Below are 22,271 nucleotides of genomic sequence, written 5' to 3'. Positions count from 1 at the left end.
ATTAAATGGATAGCAGCCCTTTCAAAAATAATGTCCAATATGAGAAGTCCACTGAAGAACACAACTTCTCCAAGGGCACATCAGTTAAGTCGATGCTTTAAGAATTCTGGGGTTGCACAGCTGAGTTAGCATGGGATCCATCAGCACCAGTGGAAGATTTTCCTAGAGAAAAGAAACTGACTCTTTATGCAGATGATACAGGAAAGGGTTCTCTCCCTTCAGTTCCACATTTAGTGATGGTGGAATGGCACAATTCTGACCAAACGCCTGTACAACAGAGAGCAATGGTACCTCACACTAAAGTAACAGCAAACACCTAGACAGTCCAAGCAAGGCTGCCAGAGAAGCAGCAGATAGCCATTGCAGAGGGTTGAAATCAGACTTAAAACTCAAGCCTTTGGGAATTTTCCTACCTTTGCAATTCACTTTTCTTTCTTTGAACAGCATATTTCTTTGTACTTTCCTTTGAAGGGAAAATTCAGGAGCAAGATGTTGAGTGGAAGTACTAACGCCCAAGTGACAGGGTGTCTCAGAACTTTTTTCTTCAGCAGCAAGTGACCATTCTTTTGGCAGCATTTGAAGCTCTGAGTCAAGCCAGAAGCCAGTCTTTGAAGACTAAGATTTTAAAGGATAAAACACCACCACCAAGTGACCACAGCAGAGTTGACACCTTTAGATCTCCTGTCTCAAAGAATGAGCCAGTACGGGCTTCTACACAAGCGGGATGCTCGAAGGAAGTATACAATGCCAGTAGAAGTGGAGCTACTTCAGAGGCTCCTAAGGTTTGCAAACATAGGCTAGTCAAGGTAACATTGCATTGCATTTCTCCAGCTCAGACATACTAAAAACCAGGAACAACTATAACTGATGCTAAAACAAAGGATGTCAGCCACAGGCAAGCTCTTTCTGCAACCTGTTTGAGCCAGGTCTTGGAGTTCAAACAGAAGGACAAAGTGTGAATTCTTCATGTCCTGGTAACATCACAGGATAAGGATCTCAAGACAAAGAATATTCTCTTGTTAAGGTCAAAAGTTTTAAGTTACATGGTATGTGGTTTTGGGTTGTGCAGTCGTACTTTTTCAAAACTTCCATTCAGGAGCTCAATCCTGCAAGTAAATTTAACTAAATATGTCACTGCCTGTCTTTGTCCTAAGCTTGAAGGCCAAGAAAAAGTTACTCAGTACTGTATGATATTCTCTTACAAGAAGCTGCAGGTACACCTCCTGAAGCCAGTTTTCTGTAACACAGGACTTCAAAAGTCAAAATGGAGACAAAGGCATCAATAGGCAAATTCTGAACCTAAACCCATTAAAAATGTAACTTGGGTCACAGCAAATTAAAATAGAATTTATATGAAAAGGTTCCAGAATAATGAAGCAGTACATGATGCAGTTATTAATGAGCAAAACAACAAAACACACCAATTGATTCAGCAGTTGGGAGGCATTAAGAACAGACACACCACAACCTCTCCGAATGTCTGGAATGCACACAAGTGGAGAAAAAGGCCCAGAACATACAGATACTTTCAAGGCTAGCAAAAAATAATCATGGCAAACAATGATCATTACTAGGTACACACAATGAAAATAGATGTATAGACAAATGGTCAGAGGACAGGACTTCATATTTTGAAACATACAAAGGTTCCAGAAGCACCATGACCTATGCCAGGACACAATAATGGGTCCCACTGTTTGGGGAATTCTAGATTAACAATTGTTTATGCAATCCTAAATTCTGTCATTAAAATCCTTAAATTATAGGTTATCAGAACATCATCATTAGCCTCCCCAGAAAACCAATGTAACTTCTCAATGTTTATTCCAACTGAGTTTTAAAACACATATCCTAGTTCAGTATTCTTGCTTATCTAACATTCAGTTTAAGACTGAGCAAAGAAAAACAATTCTCTTACAAGAATGTTTACTGAGCAAACAAGCATTGACCCAAACTTATAATGGACACTAGGAGGTGGAAGGAACATGGCGTCAGGAAAATTAGGCTGGTATTTTGATATTCTAGTTACATGATTGATAGTTCTTAACAAATGTAAAGCAGTAAAAAGCTAAGAATTTTTTTTTTTTTAAATGACCATATGGAAACAGTAAACCAGTATGTTATGTACCAGAATATGATCAACCTGTTTCCTCTTACCATTCTGAAATGGGAACAGTGACACAAAAGGTAAACTAGCTTAAAATATAAAAAAACCCCTTTTTTCTTTAATTTGAGTATAGCTATTACAATAAGAAAACTTTAAAACATTTAAATAAAAGTATTTGTTTCAGTGAACTAAACAGTTCAAGAAATTCCAGTACTGTACTCACTTTCCAGCTAAACCACCTCCTGGTGGTAAATTAGGGATATTCTCCGCAGTTAAAATACGAATAACATGAGCAAGGTCAGGCATTCCTTCTTCACCCGATTTTTCCATAATTTCTAATTTAGAAACAGAAGAAATCCTTAGATTATTGAATTAATACCACCCATTCCTTAAGACATTAAAATACAAGATACTATCACTTTTTAACACAGACATTATGAAGAAGTTACATGTAACCAGGAAAACATTCTATACGTTTTAGGTAAACAGTCTTTACATGGTGGAACAGAGCTATTCAAATCCATAGCCTGCCTTTCCAGTGTGCTTCTAGCCATTCTCTCTCAGAGAAACTCAGAAGTAGACTGTGAAATGGATGAAATATCCTGGAGACAGCAGCCTGTTCTCTTTCAAAAAGACGACAGCTGGAAGTCTGTTTCAGTTACCTTCCCATTGCATTGCAACACATACTCAGAAATTCCATGCCATAAAGCCAGTGCTTCCCAGGAATTCAGTCATACTTCTTCGTGAGTAACACCTTGAATTCTCAAAGGCTTTAATTCTCAAAGGCCTGAATCTCCAGTGCATAAACACTAAGACCATCACGCAATAAAGAGGCACACATAATGGCCCATTATCACTCAAGTGGCCAAAACAGAATATAGAACTGACAACAAATAATTAATAATATGGTATTCCATTTTCAAAGCAGAAGTATCACACAAGTCCAATGCTAGTAAGTTATTCTGCCTTGGAAAAGAACTGCCTAAACTGAAGTAAATCTTCACATGTTCTTATTCATCAAAGCTGCTGTATGACAAACATGTAATAGCTGCATATACATTCACACAGGCATAACACTACCAGCTTCCAGTCATCAGCCTTTAGTCATTCAACTACTACCATGGCAGAAAAAGTTCACTAAGTTATCTACAAATTGTAGTTCTATGCATGTGTCATGTATTTTTAAGAAAGATTTTTTTCTAAAATCAACTAAATTAAGGAATGAAAGGCCATTTCCTGTTGACATTGTTCTAGATAAAAATTCTTTGTTCAAGCCACAAAACAGAAGAATTAAGAAGAATGAATCCTCTCAAATATCATCCTAAAAAAACTTCAGTCAGTCTGTATCTTGGCTACTATCCAAAGATAAACAAACCACTTAAGCATCTTACAATCAATTGATTATATTCTGTATGCCTGATTTGGAGCCTGCAACTAAAGCCAGAAGCAGCTACAATTTGAGTTTCTGAAGTTAGTAGAACAGCATATCACTTACCTACTTTAAACACTGTATCCCAAGTTTCCTGGTGTTTAAACCTCTCTTGATGTCTATCACCTATCTAGAAAGCAAGCAGTATGCAGGCTTCTCTCAGGACTGTTAAAAACAACAAGTGCTTACAAGGTACTTGCTTACTCTGTATGAGGGAGATCTGTAGGAAAGCCCCCTAAAAGCAACTCTACTTTTAGAATAGTTTTACTGCCCTGTACCAAATAAGGCACTATGCTTCTAAGCCCCATTTTAAGTCAGCACCATACAATCTCTGTAATGAATAAGTTAGGCATACTATTACTAGAAGTGATTAAAACATTCTTCCATGAAACTTTACGTATATTATCATACATCCATCCATTAAGAATGAATCACGGCTAGCAAAGGAAATGACAGCTGAATACATACGCCTGAATCTTAGGCTTTTGATGACTTCTTCCATACACATTCACACAAATCAGCCACAAGTCCTCCTATACATTGCATCCCTTTGTGCAGTTCTACCTACCTAGAAGTAGGCTGTACCACTATAACATAATTTTGCTGAGTCACATCTGATAGGAAACATGTCTTATGCATACACTGCTTTTTATAGACAAACAGCAAGAATTAATAAGAAAGGCTACAGAAGTAAGCACTAAATATTAATGCAAGCATAAGATTTTTATATCTTCTTAAAAGCTAATTAAAGCAATCACAACTAAGGATTGCTGTATAATTTTTGGTACTGAAAACTTTTACTTTATACTGTATAACCACTTCTCAGGGAGTGCTGAAGAGAACCACAAGCATCTTTTCTCCATTTCTAGAAGGTGCCAACTCAGGAATTCTGGTGAAACTGACCATCTCCGTTTTCTTTTCCTGATATCAGAGTGAATAATTTCATCCAGAACATGTCCCCTCTCTTCAAATAAAAGCCTCCTAATAGAAAATCCGAGACTAAAGCAAATGACCAAGCATGACCTTTTTTCATTACACATCAGTTAGCAGATACACACTGTGGATTTGTTTGACAAAAGGCCACTAGAGAAAGAAACCAAATGTTTTCAGAAACAGATTTATAGGCATTTATAAGGTTTTCACTTTCATCTCTATAATGTTAAGAATAACCCTGCAATTAAATTTTTTCCCTGAATGTGCAAAACATGATTGCAGAAACTTTTGCATCTGCATTGCTAATACAATTCAGACACTGGAAGAATCATTTCCTGATATTATCATATATGCAAATCCATGAAAGTCCACTATAAAGTCTACTACTATACTCCTAAAATACTTCTCACTAAAAGCCTAACACTTAACTCAGAGATCTGAATTTTGAAAATTCAGACAAAATTTTATTTCAATTTTATATAATGCAAGTCCCCAACCAGACAGCGTTACAAGTTTTCTATGTTCCAGCATCTCCTTTGATTTCCAGCTGTAAGATCATGACAAATCAGTTTTACATAGTATATATTCCACATATGTAAAATGCACCATCCAACTCACTGTGTTAACTGAGTATTCATCTACTATTAAAACTGTTTAAGCCCCTACTTATGATTTGGGGGGCTAGTGTGGGTTTTTTTGGCGGGTTGTTTGTTTTTTTTTCTTTTTAACAGCATGCCTGATACACACTTTCAAATAAACTGAAACATATCAGAGTATTGAATTGACTTCTGTGCCTAGTTTTCTCTTCCTGTGACCAAACTTCAGATCTCTAAAAAACAGAGAGAAACAGAGAACAGGAAGCAGCATTTGAAAGTGACAGTAAGAAGAGACTGACCTAGCATAATTTAACTACTGTCCAACACCTGTATTACTTTGGAAATTAACCAATTAAGTGACTCAAAACAGAACCACAGCTGTCCTCACCATCATAAATGACTATCACAAGCTACTGACTACAGCCTCACAAGTATTTCAGAATACTCTTGAATGGGCAGCTTTGGAATGCAGTTATACACATTCTGTCAACCTCAAGACCCAAACTAGAAAAAGAGCTTTGGTATACAGTTCTTCCACTAGAAATGTCTGTAAACTATCACTTGCTGAGTTTGTTTTTTTTAAATAACTGTTAAAAAACCCACACCTCTGTTTTAGTAAAAAACAGTAATTCTCTTTTGTTTCAGTAACTCTGGAAAGATCTTATGGAACTGCTAACTCAACTCATTATACAAACACACATTCTACTTAGGAATGTACAAGACAGACTACAAATGTTAAATGTGTAAGTATTAAACTGCTTTTGAACATTTTTTTATTTTTTTTTGAAACAAACAAAAGCATGCCTCAAACAATGCCTTTCTCTCCAAGCCAGAGCTTAAAATGCCCAAGCATAGCAGTGAAAAGAACCTGTTGTCTAAAAGGTTTGATGGGTTAGTCCAGTCAGCTTGAAATTTAAGGCCCACAAGAAAACAGAAAAATATTCCATATTGAATAGTGTACATTCATTAGAAACAAATACCACTGATCAAACTAACATTGCTTCAGGAAGTCCAAAGGATTTTATACTAAGTGCCAATGTTGCCCTGATTTAAACTAGTCACTTCCCGAAAGACGAGAGTATGTAAGAACTCATAGCTTGTATTTTTGACATCTCCATCTTTGTAGCTTAGTAATTCTATGACAAGCTGATTTTTTTCAGAATGTTTCTACTACAGGTATAAATGTATAAATAAAATTGTTATTGGCTATCAAACAAGTGCACATAACTTGTGAGCTGTTAATTCTTTAACAGATAAAGAAACATTGTTGCACACTAATTTAACATGAACAAAGGCCATTATTTGCCTTTTGAAAGGAAGTCATCATCTAGCGTGGTATTTTAAACATTAGTAAATCTACTACAGATTCTCACTATATACAATCACTTGCTGCAACTGAACATAGATTCTTGGACTTAGCTGCCAAGCTTACCACGTTCAGAGCCTCAAAACACATCAGAACTGCAAGTATAATTAATACACTTCCCTGAAGAAGAGTATCCTAAGGTGTAAACTGTATTTAGAATAACATCTAAAGAAATACAACTTCTGTCTTTTGAAAATAACTAGAAGAGATGATCAAATCCATATTATCAACATCACAACTTACCAGGCTTTAAGTTTTTAGAATTAAAAGCAGTTTCAACCTTTCAGGCACAGTTCTTTTTATGCACTGTTTTCCAGACTACACTTAGTCTAAAGATGAATGCAAAACTGATTATGGCATTTGTCCTTTCCTGATCAAAAAATATTCCCACCTTCCAAAGCTTTTCCTTACTACTCCAACACTTGAGATCATATCCCCCCCACATTTTTTTTTAAAGTCTTTCTGCTCATTCCTTAAACCTTTAAATCGGACTACTTTTTTAAAAGAATCCAAAATATTTCCAAACAATTCTCCTCATGCTGCTTACTGGTTTGAAACATTTTGTTAAAGCTTTGCTGTATCACTTCTGAACTAGTAATACTCAAGGCATAAATGTAAGGTAAAAAATGCAGTCCAACAACTCTTTTTTAAGTTAAGGAGACTCTGTCAAAATGACAATTTCATAGAATTTATTATGAATGCAAAAATTTCTTAGAAAACAGGTAAGCATTTCAAGTTCTTCTGAAGTCCGTTTCCTTTATTTTCTCCACTTCTTGAAAGAATTTCCTCAAATATGCTAACTCTCATTCCTTGCTAAATGCTTGACATTTAAAGGCCTTGCACTCTGTCCAATTAGCAGAACACAGAATGACACAGGGAACTCATGCGGGGGGGGTGCGGGGCAAGGGATCGAGAAGAGCTGAAGCAACAGAAGTCCAAGCTTTGGAGCAACTCATTTCTCTGGAGCACTTCAGCTTAACAATTGAGTTACATTCGGAATGGCTCTGCATCAGTTCAGACTCCAAACTCTCCACTTGTTTTTTGTGCATGTAGTGTTTGTTAAATACGGCAATACAGTTAAAATACATTTTTGCTAAGAAGCTATTTTGATATGTTAAAACAGTAACTCAATTATGCTACAACACTGCGTTGTTACTAGCGAATAGTGCTTCCTACGTCATTCTCAGTGAATCCAGTCACTCTGATCAGAAGTTATTTGCCAGCTTTTCTATTAATCTTCTTAACATTCACTCATGAAAACAATAAAACACACTGCAGTTCCATACATTTTTCACCCATTTGCTAATTGAGAGAGGAGCCACGAAGAAGCAGGGAATACTAACCAGTACCCACTGTGTGCACACCTGACTGCTGTCAGTGAAGATAACTGCTCCTGGCTCTCTCCCAGAGCCCATTAACAGCTCATGTACTCTATTCAGACATAGGAAGATAATATGTATTTATCTTAACTAGTGTCATCTAGGAAGCCTGGGATGTAAGCCAAGTTCTGAGAAACATGCTTAGAGTTAGCATTTGAAGTGACCATTAGCTCTCTCTAATCTCAACAGAAACTACAAATATGCAAGCCATTTCAATTTAGATCCCATTTAAACAAGAGGGAAAGACAACCACACAAGACACACACATTCAGAGAAAACCCCTATCATGGCCTGAAGGCCTTCTTATATATATTTAAAAAATAAGGTTTGTTACATCAACCATCTAGATTACTGGGACACTGACACAAACACAAAAAACTTCCTAAGTTTACCTCATTTGCTTAAGTAAGAATGCAATAAAAAAAGATATCTAGACAAAGAACATGAGTGATTTTCACAGCTGTTTCACACAAATGAAAAATTAAATATCTACAGTAAGTGTAATTTCTAGCATTAAAATAAGTTTGAGAATTTTTGATACTAAAGTGACAAAACTAACAGTTGTCCACAACAACCAGGTCACAGAGGTAGCATGTACATTTCCACGTCACTGTTGTATTTTACACTGAATTAGTGTTAAGAAAAATTACAAATGGTTAGCTGTGGGATTTTTGCTGTTGTATACGCTCAGAAGATTCCTGATCTCCTTGGTTCTACTGATTACTTCTCATTTATACCTAATGCTACTTATTTGGATATTAACTACTTTCTAATAAAAGCACATCCAATCAGTCCTTTCAGTATCCATTACAGCATGTTAAAAAGCCAGAGCGTGTCTCAGATGTTCAAATAAACCAAAACCAACAAGAAAAACAGAAGTGGCATTTATCTCATATGTGATAGTGCTAGAGTCCTGTATTAGTAAATCTCATCAAATAGTCGTAAGAAAGGCAATTAAGTATTTCACCTCTACAGATTATACACACCATGCTTGGGCACCTCAAAAATTTCTGGATCCATGTTGAGAAAGTTAGGTCAGTCACAACTTCTTTCACTATAAATGCTCAAGCTCAGGCAATCAGTGGCCAGAGCTGATGTTATTGAGACCTTGTTACAGTCTCAAGATGTTGGCATCATGCTGGTTCTGACCTGCAAAGCCCCAAACACCTTGGCACCCAAATTTAAAATTACTTTCATGGAACTCTGCTGAACAGTCTGGTAGACTGCCAATATCACATTTTTCAATATGAACACAGAAAAGTACCATCAGGACAGAAATACTATAGTATAAAGCTAAACCACTGGTCTCAGCACCTGGAACAAACACATCTAAGAAGGCTACACAACTCATTATCCATCTGCGAAGGGACCACCTCTTCATGAAGCACAGTTAAACTTAGATCTAGTGATCAGAATATTCTAGTCCAGGCCTGAAACAAGTCAAAAAAGTATACAAATTCTCTCAGCCAGCTTTCTCTTCAGTAAACCCTTTGCTCCTTGAATACTGTTGCTATAACCAATAGCTCCAACAAATGGGTTAATAAGTTGCATCACCATAAGTGGATGACAGTGCTTCAGTACTCTTCTGATGAGATTACAGAAGTTTAAAGAATCCAAACAACAAGTCTTTCAAAACCTCTGATTACTGCTTCTCTCCAATGATGCTACTTCACAGTATTATCCTAGCAACATTTGTAACACCAAGACAAACTGTTCCAAGAATTCAGTTATTTTCATGCCCGGGTTGCTGCTGCAAAAACCTGTGCCAACGTAAGAACAGTATTATAAAAAAGGCAAACTTTCAAAATCAGCCCTGAGCTTCAGTCAATTCTACCAAAACTGAGCTATACCTGGATCACTAGAATAATTGAGAAGACTGAAGAGACCAGAAGGCCACTACATACAGCTGTCATCAGACCTTAGAACAGCCTTAACCAGTGATGAAAGATTTTAAATTAGAAGCAACAGCTTGAAAGCCTGCTTCAAATGTCAGTTTTTCTGACATTAAGAATGCTGCAGAAAAGCAATAAATATACAAGGGCAAGTCTTTCAGTCTTAGTCAAGCTAACTTTCCTTTCGCTGTTTCTGTTTAAGGGAAGAGGTTGCATTCAGCCTTTTGGATAAGCAGAGTTATAAAATCAGCGACTAAATGAAACTGGTTAGGAATTAAGTGTAGTTGTCAATGAAAGGTCTAGATGATTATATTGTTTTTATTCACACCTACACAGACACTTGGTAAGCATTCAGAATCCAAAAGGATGATTTAAGGCTCTTGTATTCATAGTTATTTTGATAATTTATACTCTGTTAAGTTTTCACAAAAGTGCATTTAAAAAAAGTTGTCCATGTGAAAAAAAATAACTCACAGCTGTGTTTAAATAGAAGTAGTTAAAAAACCTTGGGTAATTACGTAAGTTGTCCCTTCATGAAAACCCAGTACAGCATTTTCTTTTTGTCAAAAACTTTCACAAAAAAAATAAGGGAGCAAGTATCACAAGTATCCCTTTTAATGGTATTTTATAAGCAAGACATTAAACTGTCACAATTTACTTAGCTGATACAACACTCTGAAAGGCCAGTGCTTGCATTTTGACCTGTAAAGACAGGAGTAAAAACCTAAAGCTCACATTAAGAAAATGTTTGTGGAATAGCAGGATAAACTAACCACATGACTTAAAACATTTTTTCCTGACACACAAAAATTCAGAGTTGTAACCAGGCCTGAATTTGACCCAATATATAGTGGCATCATGGCTTTCGGGGGTTTTGTTTTCATGCTGAAGAAGGCTGTGATAGCATTTCTAATGAACAAAACTGATTTCTTACCTTCAACCCGTGATTCCAAGTACTTATCCAACTCGGCATCTTTTTTCACTGCTTCATCTGAGACCTTAGGAGCATTTGAAAAACAAACTAGTACGATACTCATGTTATCACGACTCCCCTATATGACAAAGAAAAAAGAAGAGTTAGGATCTTTAGTCTTATTTTTCATTTTTCTATTCTCATGATATTATTATTACTTGTTCCAAATACAGTATTAAAGGTATACCTGGGAAAAAAGAAACCTTGCAATAAAACTGTATTTTGATTAATAAGAACCTCTAAGTTTCCCAACTAAACTGCTTGCTAGAATTAATTTTACTGATTTTTATTGTAGATTTAGTCTTAAAGTTTAAAATATTTAATGGACTTATTTACATGTCAACCATTTAAAAATAATATCAAGAAAACAGGTCAGAGACTAGGCAGTCATTTAATGTTACCTTAAGCCAAGTTAAAAAACAACTCATGTTGCAAAATGATATGCAGAACACTTATCCTATACTACTAGAATAGCTAGCTCCAGCTACTTCTTTATTTCAGTTCGAGAGAGTTTATGTAAGGCATTACGTTCATTGTAAGTCTCCTTATCAGAATGCACCTGTGTCATACATAGCAACTTGAAGAAGTACAAAATATGAATTCATTTAGGATGGCCAAGCTGACCTTACAGACTATCATCTGTAACAGCAACATTAGCCATAAGGTTTTTTTCAGATACTAACTTTAATGCCAGTTCTTCACTAGTAAGCTCTGATATCACTTTCTTGCTCATATTTAATTTTCAGAATTATAATCCACAGCCAAATTTAAAAACACAGTGTCTAAGTATTTTACAAGGAGATCCAGTAGAACCATAATTTAAACCCCTGGTTTGAAATAAAGATCTTAATTTTTGGGGGGCAGAAATTTAAGAATGTTTAGTCTCCGCATATTGTTTCTGTGTAAACCCAACCTACCAGATAGTTCCTATCATCTATCACAACTGTTCCTCCTCCTGAAGGAGTTAAGTAGGAATTTGACATTAGAATAAATTCCTTCAGCAGTGCTCAGGAGTTATTCCACATTCCCTTTTGTACCAATCACATGGGGACACCTATCTTTTACAGCAGTTAATACTATGTGGTACAATTCACATCCTGAAGACAGAGAACAACATTCTAATATTGTTACAAACTGCAGAGATCCAGGATCTGACTTCATAAAATAAACATGAGGTCAGAGCTCAGTTTTACTCAAAGTATACTAGAGTCAGTATCCTTTAACAAGGCTGGTCAAGTGCTTGGTCAGAAAAGCCACAGCATTTAAACCAATCGTACAGTGTATGGTATAACCTGGAATCCAACCCTATTTCTGAAGAAAATCACTTACCCTTTTAGTATTAGAATTCTGAATTTTAATATTTTCTTCAAAATTGCATGTTTGTTCTGTGACCTAATGAAGGAACTCTATTTGCACTAGTACAAGTTACACTTTTCAAGGAATGCTGGAAATGGTATACCGATGAAACATCTGTAGACTGACATGTAGTTGCTCCGAACAAACTCTAAATTTGAGGAGTACAACCAAGCTCAGATGCTAAAGTAGTGCTTCTCCATCTAAGCTACAAAAGAGTGGAGAACACCACTTCAGATGACAGACAAACCATACCTTGAAGAGGAGACAGCGCAAACACTGGTTTTATGCAAAGGATATGAACACTGCCCAACTTGAAAGAACAAAAAAAAACCCCAAAACACCTTGCACAGAATTTATGCTTTTTAAAAATTTTTTATTTGGAAACTAAGTTGGAACTATATGCAAGCGCTATTTGAGAAAATAATAAACCTTTATTTTTGCAATTGTTATCACCTCTCCAGGCACAAAGGAAGATGGTTGTATATTCTTCAGCAAGGATATATAGTCAAATGGGTACAGAGGTTTGAGGGAAGAAAGAGGGAGAAGGGGAAGAATAGGCCAGGAACTGCTGTTAACACTGTACCCATCTAAACAGAAGATCATTTTAGAACAGCTGCTTGGAGAAAACAGTTACATACCTTATGTAAACAAGTGTCCACTACCCAATTGCACACTTTTTCCAGGTCATCTGATACTTCAAGTCTAGACTTAACAAATTCACAGAGCTCTTCATTGCTCATTACATCCCAGATTCCATCACAAGCCAAGATGATAAATTCATCTTCTTCTGCCCTTAAAATTTCACAAACCTCAGGCTCTGGAGAAACAAGTTGTTCTGTGGGGCCTTTACCATCAACACATTTGTAGTCATAGTCCCCCAGAGCTCGAGAAACTGCCAGTGAACCATTAACACGTTGAATCATTACACTGCCTCCTGCGTTCTGGATTCGCTCTTTCTCCCTTGGGTTGCAAGGTTTGTGATCCTGTGTTGAAAAACAGACTTGTCCATTCCTATAGAGAACAGCACGTGAATCACCACAATTGATAAAGTATACATGCTCAGGTGAAATCATAACTCCCACTGCTGTTGAGCCACTTCTGTCCATCCCATTTCTGAGGTCTGAGAAATTGCGCATATACTCATCGATTTTCAAAAAGCCAGTTCTGATTCCACTTTTGACATTTTCCACTGAAGGTTCAAGAGCAGATCCAGGTTTTTCCGTCGCCCTGAAGTCTTCATTGTTAGTGATGTGTTCTAATAAGTGCGTGGAGCAATAATTTGCAACACGAGATCCCGCGTGACCATCATAGACAGCAAAAAAGGACCAGTCCTCTAAGCCATGGGGAATACCTACAACAGCTGTGTGAGCATCTTCCATTTCCACTCTCCATCCCTGCATACTGCTGAGGCCGTAACGCAAACCATTCCCTGCACCATGAGCATTATGTTTTTCAGTTTTTGGTTTATCCAAAAATGCACCCATGTTTATGCAATATTGAATCTGGAAAACAGAGAAGAAAAGTCTTGTTTATAAACCCACCACTCCATATAAGCTTTGTTGTCCCTTTCCTGTGTTTCTTCTTTATAAAACAAGTGATAAAGCATGCATGTGTGCAGAAGTCAACAACTACAATCGGGGGGAAAAGTAATTAATAAATTACATGAATGACGTGAACATAACAGACCCCTGATTGCATTTTTGGTGGGGGTTTTTTTGGTGGGGCATTCTGTCTTTTGAAGAGCTCCTTCATCAAAATTAAAGGCTCTCCATATGAAAGCAGAGTAGTTCACATACCTTTGCAGCCCTGCCAATTTTGTCATTCTCTGCAGAAACTAATTCATGATGGAAAAATAACAACCATATGACTTCTATTCTCTTTCCAGTTTTATCATGGCATGAAGAAAAGCTAATACTTCATAAATAAGAACTGACTGGTCTCACTAGCTTTGCACGCACTGTGCTGCTACTGTATTCTTGTAAAGCACAACAAACGCAACAATAGGGGAATGTAGACCATCTGCCAAAGGAAACAAGAAGGCAAATCCCACTTTGATCCAAGAAAACTACTCACAGGATTCTCTTAATAAATTATACTTAGTTCTTTGTAAAACAACATTTCCATTTTTACCATCCCTAAAAGGCACTCACGTGTTTACATGTGATTTTAAGTTCAAAAATGCATTGATCTTGATTTTAAAATGTAGCCAGTTCCAAGAGATATGAGCTATTTAAGGGAAGAAAATAATCCACAGAAAGTTAGAAGTTCTTCAGTATCTGGAGACCTACTTCAAAATATGAGGAAGAACCATCTCCAGAGAGCAAGCTTGCAGAGTAAAATGTGAGTAATCTATGTTGAAGCTTTAGAAGACTTCTGACTTCCTCTCCTTGCACTTTACGAAGTCAGCAGAGAATACATTCTCTAATCCACAGGTCCCATTGTATTTTTCTGAAAACTTCAGAAACTCAGATACCACAACATCTGATCATGCTAAAAATGACTGCCCCATGAAACCCTTACTGACTGGATGTTAAAATTATAGCAACCTTCATCGAAAAAGAATTTGAGAGAATTCTGCCGTGACTGATCCTGAGCAGTGAGTTACTAGGTCTCTGACACACTAGTACCCACCAAGCCTGCAGAGCCATGATAATCTAGTTCTGGTTTAAGAGTTTGTTACCAGGTCAGAAAAAGAGGTTAAGAAATCCTTACTTCTATCATTCCCCTCATCTAAACACATTTTCAGCATACACAATTTACTCGACCAGGAGAGATAAAAATAGCACAATGCAATGAGGAAAAGATTGCAGTTAGATTCTGCACTCCACCTCCCTTTTTAGGATAAACTTTAAGACTTCCCTCCAGATAATCCAAACTTCTGCTACAGTGACCTACACGAAGTGCCAAGGATCTCCAACATTCCACAAACACCGACAGTTTGCTCACCAGTTATGCCTCTTTTGAAATGTATCTCCCACTCTTACTTTAATACTAATTTAGACAAACTTCCCCAAATACTGCAGCAACTCCTTATCTGGTTTACTTTTTAGTCTAATTTTACTGTCTGTCTTAATTCAGGTTTAATGACCTTTGTTTCAGGTACTACTAACGTTATGCAAAAGGAGCAATGTGGTTCTGTAAGAGACTGACCATCATATAACTTGATGTACTTTTTCTTTCAAAAAAAACAAGTAGAGAGAAAGCACCTGGCTAAGTAAAATCAACTGAGAAATGCCAGAATTTAAACATCTCTTATGTTGGAGTACTACCCTATGTTCTAATTACAAGTCTTCAAACTATCTGTTCTGACATGTGATAAAACACTAATGAGACTCCAGGTTTAGAAAGATTTGCTAAAGATGATAACTTCTTAAACATTCATCTAGAAATTGAGGTTTTGCATGGACAGTATAAATGCTAACACTGTGCAATTACCCCCTCTAGTTCAGCTATGAGATACTAGCATGATTTTTGATCATTTCCCATTTATTAGGGAACGTTACACTTGCGTAACAGTTGTCTGTACGTACCAATCTTCTGCTCTCAAGAAGTCTGATGTTATAACAGAAGTCTTGTATGTAGTAAATTATCTTAAGTAGCCATTTAAAAAAAAAAGGAATTGTGTGACAAAGAAAGTGTCCTGAGCCTTTTATGCTCTCCAAAATGGGCATTCCATGTACAAGGTACACATGCTCAGCTGCAGAATCTATAGTAAAGCCAAATTAGGAGACAAGGTGCACAAGAAGTTGGGAGGGGACAGAGCTGGGACAGCTGACCCCAACTGACCAAAGGGATATTCCACACCATGTGACATCATGAGCAGCATATAAAGCTGGGGGAAGAAGGAGGAAAGGGTAGGTAGATGTTCAGAGTTACAGCATTTGTCTTCCCAAGTCACCTTTACACATGATAGAGCCCTGCTTTCTTGGAGATGGCTGAACACCTGCCTGCCAATAGGAAGTAATGAATGAATTCCTTGTTTTGCTTTGCTTGTGTGTGCAGCTTTTGCTTTACTTATTAAACTGTATTTATCTCAACCCACAAGTTTTCTCACTTTTACCTTTCCAATTCTCTCCCCCATCCCACCATGGGGGGAGTGAGTGACCAGCTGTGTGGTGCTTAGTTGCCAGCTGGGGTTAAACCACAACAACCGTGAATCAGTGGAAGCAACACACAGCAACAGAAATAAGGTATTCATTACTTACTGAGATACACAGCCAAAATGCTTTTCACAACCCTTTCTCTTGAAAGATCTGATTTTGCTTTGAAAAAGCAAGAGAATCAGTGTCAAATAGTGTCATAAAAGCAAAGCAAGGCAGTGCTACACACCACCACAAACAAGTGCTCTTAGTGCTCTGAGGAACTGATGTTCTCAGTTGAGCTGAACAGGTTCTACATAGTTTTATAGTTCAACTGACATCAGTAAAGGAGATCCGTGAAAGGATTTTAATAGCTGATGACCACTCATTCACAAGTTACACACAATATAAAGCTATTTCGAAAGCACGCAAAAACATTCTTATCAGTAAAATGTAATACACAACTGAAATGTTGCCAAAATGACAGATGTCCTCCAACACTTCAGACCTTGTATGAGATTCCTTTAATTGATTATGTCCTTATGTTCTTAAAAATCAAAAGGGTGGAAGAAATCATATGACTAAGGAAAAAGATCAAAACCTATCTAATTGCAAAAGCCTGTGAGCTCAGTATTGAGCGTTGTATTTTATGTATGTAAAATAAAAAATACTGTTTAAAGAAAAACCCCAAAATCACAAATTTCATATCTTAGCATTACCAATTTCATAAGTAGCTTCAGTTCTTATAGCACAGAAGGAGTGAGAACCTGAAAAGATGATACTATTCAAGATTACATTCTTGGGATTCTAAATATCCTATTTTAATATTACAAATCTTTATTAAAGGATGCAGAGATTAACTTGCAATGAATAAAACCAGTAAGTTTAGGAATCAACTTATGGCTGGTCCTATAACAGGCACCAAACACATAGACGAAATCTTTCTATCGCTGTGCACGTTACATAGACTATATAAGGCAGCAACTGGTTTGAAGACAAGCTGAAAAAGTCAAGCCATTTCAGTGAGCATGGAAGAAAGAAACAGTGATTTCACTGACTTGAAACTCAGGTTTTCAATCAAAATTATCAGTGATAGTGAGGTACAAAGACAACTTAAAATGGATTAACACCTGTTCAGTTCAAAATTTCATTTTTAACAGTAACAGCTTTTAGCATTTTAAAAATACTAGGAAGTTACAGGAAATAACAAGCAAATAACATGGCATACAGGTGAGTACAGTATATCCTTATCAGGTGTTATGCACAAATGTAATGTGAACTTCACATCTACAGTGCCAATACACACAACTATCTCATCTCTAGCAGTAAACTCAGCTGTGTATTTACCTATGTACAAATTAAAGTAAATCAGAAATATTTTAATGAAATTTGTGGTATCATACCAAACTTTATTTTTTTAGCAAAGCAGCCTAAAAAGAACCCAAAACCACCAAAAAACCTAAACAAAACCCACAACAAACAAAACACTACTTGTTTTTTCCAAAAAGAAAACAGTTCCACTAGAAAAACAGTACCCTGGTACTCACATCTACCTTTGTCCCTCAACACCTCAGGCTAGATCAGTAAACAGACTTGAGCACCTAAAAGTGGGACTCAGCCAAGCTGACCTGCAAAAATCCTACAGAAGGCAAAGCCTATCATAGGTCTAACCTGGTGTTTCCATCTCTTTTTTTTTTTTTTTTTTTAAGCACACTAGCCTAGGTACAAGTCAATCTTAACACAAGCACCTAGATAACATTTAAGTCAGGTCAGAATTCACAAGTTACAGAATCACAGAATGATTTAAGTTGGAAGAGACCTCTAGAGCTTATCTAGTCCAAACCCCTACTCAAAGTTCAATCAATATGATATCCGACATCAAAGATGCCTCAGGCTGTTCAGATCCTTGTCAAGTTTTGAACATCTCCAAGGATGGAGATTCCATAGCCTCTGAGCAACCAGTTCATGTCTGACCACATTCATAATGAAAACAGAACTCCCATCAGTGCAACTTGTGTCCTTTGCCTCTTAGTCTTTCATTACACATCTCTGGGAAGAGCATAGCCCTACCTTCTCTATACCCTCCCATTACATAGTTGGAAGACAGCAACTGGATCCACCCGATGGCCCAAGAAAACAATTTAATTTCCTTCTGGTGAAAATATTTACCCCACATAAGATTATTAGCTGAAACTTTCAAAATCTACAAGAGCATGTCCACTGTAATTCCCAAAGCTTCCCTGGAAATGGAAAAGGCCTTGGTCCTCATCAATGCTCCACAGACTATTCTCTAAAACAGTATATATTCTTCAGACCAAGAATGGAAACCTAGGATTCCTTTCTTCCAGTAGCCTTCCCATCTCTGGGAGAAATAAGAGAACAATAATTAAAAAAAAAAAATCAATCACCTGGTAGGTGGCAATAATCACCAAGTCTCAAAGGCTTTTGGAAGGCCTTTAGAGGAAGAAAATACTAGCCTTTCCCCCTCTCTGGCAATGGAAGAAACTGAGTCTGAGCAATACAGTGCTAAAGCAGCAGCTCTAGCTACTGCTCTACTGTACACTCTTCATCTCTGGTTTTACATCAATAGCTAAGCCATTTCCAGTTCAGGGCTGTGAGTCTCTAACAAAAGCCGACATCCCTTTACCAGGGCAAAAACCTAACCCAAGGCTTACTTCTCTGAATTCCTAACATATTTTTCTTTGATGCTTCCTACCTGAAACAAATCCTACGTGAGGTCCTTATCTCATTTACAGGGAACATAAGCAATAATTCAGCCTCAGGAAACGAAAGACATCAATCCATTTGAGGTATGGAAGTATGAAGACAAAAGCCATGTCCTCTGACATGGAAGACAAATTTATGGTAAGCATCCTTTTCCCCACAGCTACACAGTGAAGACTTTCTTTGGTATTAGATCAGCCATATAGTAAAGGGTCTTAAAAATCAAGTCTGTGAGTAATTTTAAATTTCTTTGTTTAAAAGAAAAACAACCACAACCACCAATTTTCTCCCAAGATCTACTTATAAAATAGCAAATGGTTCTGGCTCAGTTACAGATATCCATGATTTTCTGAAGGAGAAATAGGCAGCTACTTTAAATGAAAAGCATGCTCCTTTCCATATAGATCTATATTTAACAGGCAGAAATATTTACTTGCTGGCTGTCAGAAAGGTAGCCAAAATGTAATTAGATTATAAAGGTCTAAAAGTCATAATCAAAGTTTTTGTAGATACTATAAAATAATTTTCAGATCACATGTCAGTTTCAAAGAGAACATCAGAACTAGACTAATACCTTGACAGCCAACAGTCCCAAAAGCAATAACGTATCTTTTCATATAATGAGAATAGTCCAACATCAATCTTTTGGGCTTAGGTCATAAAAGTATACTGTAAAATGTCTCTTCCTCAGAAGGATTCACTCAACAGGCCAATAATTTTTAATAAGTCAGTGCAGTGGAAAAGAAACAGTGCCAGAGTTTCCTGTTACAAAACACATGTGCTCCTGCTATTACAAAAAAGTTTCAACAGAGAAAATGCTGCACTAGATATTAAAGATGTTAAGTGACAAATAAATAATCAAAATATCTGTGACAAACAATTTCAAAGCTTATTGAAAGTGCAGGAAGAAATAACTTTTCTGGTTTAAGTAAAAAAAATTCAAACTTAGCCTTGGTAGACAGCCCCTCTGTCTCCATCTTACACTCTCTCTCCTGTGTGTATGTGCATACACACACTCTACACATTACATGTGTCTACACAGACTGTTGATAGTTTTGACATTCATCAAGATTCCCTGCACCCTTCAGCTTAAACAAGAAGTAGTGACAGAATATTGTAAGCAATCTTTTACTAATCTTGTGTTTACTTACAATATACTATCATTATACTATCACCATATTTTACTATTGCTATCTATTTATACTGTATGTATACCAAATACAAGTCCATTTGATGAGTGAAACCCGCTTTAAAGATCTTTATTTTTGATCTCAGAAAACTTGGGATTGCTTTTGACTTACTAACCTTGAAAATGCTGGCACTATAAAAATTTACATTAGGGAAATAGTTATTTAATTTTTGAGCAAGAGCTCCACTTGAAGCTTGGCTGTAACAGCTACTCTTAAATACATAGCCACAAGTACTGGCAGAGTCAAAGAGCAATTATTGGAATCTAGGAATGAGATTTGGGTATTTTACTTTCACTCAAAACCAAAATATATAAAAGGACAGTGATTACCATTCATGTCCACTTGCTAAGGGGTTTATTTCTTTTGAGGTTTGTTTTGGTTTTGTTTTTAAATAATCTGTTGCCAAATGGAGTCACCATCAGGAAGGATCTCAGCTGACCAAAGGTACTGACACAAAGAAATTAAGTATCAATATAAACCTTTAATATAGAGCCCGATATAAAAAACTTTTCCTGCCAGGATGACATGAAAGCAGCCCAACAGGCTTCTAAACCCAGAATTTCAAAAATTTTGCAAGTCATCCCCATCACCAGGTAGAATACATGCCTAGGAGCTATAGCTGTAACTTTGAAATTAATTTCTCCATCTCTACTGTTACAACAGTTGGGGGAAAAGAAACAATAACAAATACAAACAAAACACACAGCATCCCCCCACCACACTATTGTTAAACCACCAAGTTAAAAAGGAGATGAAGATCTGAGAATGTGCTTCAGCCATTTTAAACTGGTCTGGAGGTACAAAACAATCACAGGCGTAATTTAACACTGTGAATTCACATCTATTTTCAATGGCAGTAGCAATACCTGAAAATGTTATCGCTTCTGCTCTGCCTCAGCTACTCACCAACTACATTGTACCAGCAATATCTTTTCTTTCAGAACTGCTGGCTGAGACATTTTTGCCCTTACTCTTTGAACTGTTTCACTGAAGAGGTGTAAAGTTAGCTTTAGTATTTTGAAACTGTGACTTTGACTGCAGTGGGTTTAGAAGCCAGCAGCTTAGACAGAAGATCCAAGGGGGCAGTAACCTTCAACAGAGAAGACAGTGGGGAAAAAACAGAAAGGAGCACCAGGAGCTAGGTTAAGAGCTATAACCTTTTCAGCTAGGTTAAGACCAGAAAAAACATACATGCTTGTGGTCTTTTCAGAGGTTCATTTCATATTCTGCTTTCTTGCACCTTATTAAAACATGGATGAAGCTAGTTAACTGCATATCTTCAAGTGCAGCTTATATGGCAACCGTCTGTGTCTCACGGACAAGTTGCACACTTCTGTGCTGTGGCTTCTTATTTTTCTGGAATGCAGTTTGGTAGGTGCAAAGTTAGAGATCATACCTCAGATATTCAAGATGAACTCCACAGAAAACTTGAAAGCGGACTCTGAATCTAGCTTTGCAATCACAGCATGTAGTACAAAGCCATCAGTGCCCAGGTTGATGCATTTTTACAGTCACCAAGCCTTTATCATGCAGCTTCACCCTTACATAAGTTGCAGAAGTCAACTTCACACAGTTTTGTGGACAAATGAAAGCTTAAATAAAATATGCAGTGTCCTTCCTAGTTAGCCACACGTAATTCTGTGCTTGCCAGCATGACTTCTGACAGCAAGCAGCCCTTAGTTCACTTTGGCACCACGGCTAGGGACTTACTGAAGAAGAGGAATGCAGTGTCATTCTCAGTAGGAAACACTACCATAGTCAATCTCTTCATTAATGTCACTCATCTTAATTTTCCAGGTAACAACGTCAGGTTTTCTTTACCAACATTTCCTCCAAACACTATGAAAGTCTGGGAAATTCAATTGCCTTTGTTATCTGCAAACAGTTTATCCGAGTTACAGATTAACCATACAAAAAGTGATATGTAAGATACATAAATACCCAGGCTAGTTCACCAAGTACAACACCACTGGGCCCAGACAGTACAAAGCAAACAGGCTACTGCTTTTAGCACCTCCATGGGAACAGAATGAAGGCTAAAGTCTGTAAGAGCCAAGACAGCTCTGCGTAAGCCAGTATTTATGCTCTTGTACCATTTTCTTGAAGTAGGAGTTTGGTATGCTGGCACCCAAGTGAAATGGGCCTACTTGTTTAAACCAAGTATTACCTGTTCAGGCTGATTAACCCTGAAGCAACATTTTTGTCCTTAAACTCTGCAACGAGATGTGGCTTTATTATACCACCCAG

General features: G+C 37.0%; 1 protein-coding gene across 8 annotated transcripts in view; it reads right to left on the bottom strand.

Annotated features, from left to right (window-relative positions):
- Nucleotides 1–22,271, bottom strand: part of PPM1B (protein phosphatase, Mg2+/Mn2+ dependent 1B) — a 46,388-nt gene that overhangs the window by 10,932 nt on the left and 13,185 nt on the right. For 7 of the 8 annotated variants that reach the window (XM_075706666.1, XM_075706665.1, XM_075706672.1 and 4 more), the window contains 3 exons: nucleotides 12,670–13,533; nucleotides 10,637–10,754; nucleotides 2,331–2,442 (listed from right to left, as the gene is read on the bottom strand). In XM_075706666.1, coding sequence (XP_075562781.1) covers nucleotides 2,331–2,442; nucleotides 10,637–10,754; nucleotides 12,670–13,515 — 1,076 coding nt within the window. In that variant the 5' untranslated portion in view covers nucleotides 13,516–13,533. Of the gene's footprint in view, nucleotides 1–1,299; nucleotides 1,321–2,330; nucleotides 2,443–10,636; nucleotides 10,755–12,669; nucleotides 13,534–22,271 lie in introns of all 8 variants that reach the window. The other variant, XM_075706671.1, reaches the window with a different exon arrangement.

The sequence above is a fragment of the Pelecanus crispus genome, chromosome 3 (assembly GCF_030463565.1).
Source record: "Pelecanus crispus isolate bPelCri1 chromosome 3, bPelCri1.pri, whole genome shotgun sequence".
Taxonomy (NCBI): domain Eukaryota; kingdom Metazoa; phylum Chordata; class Aves; order Pelecaniformes; family Pelecanidae; genus Pelecanus; species Pelecanus crispus.
Note: the sequence above shows the minus strand (reverse complement) of the source record. Positions and strands in the feature narration are given on the sequence as shown.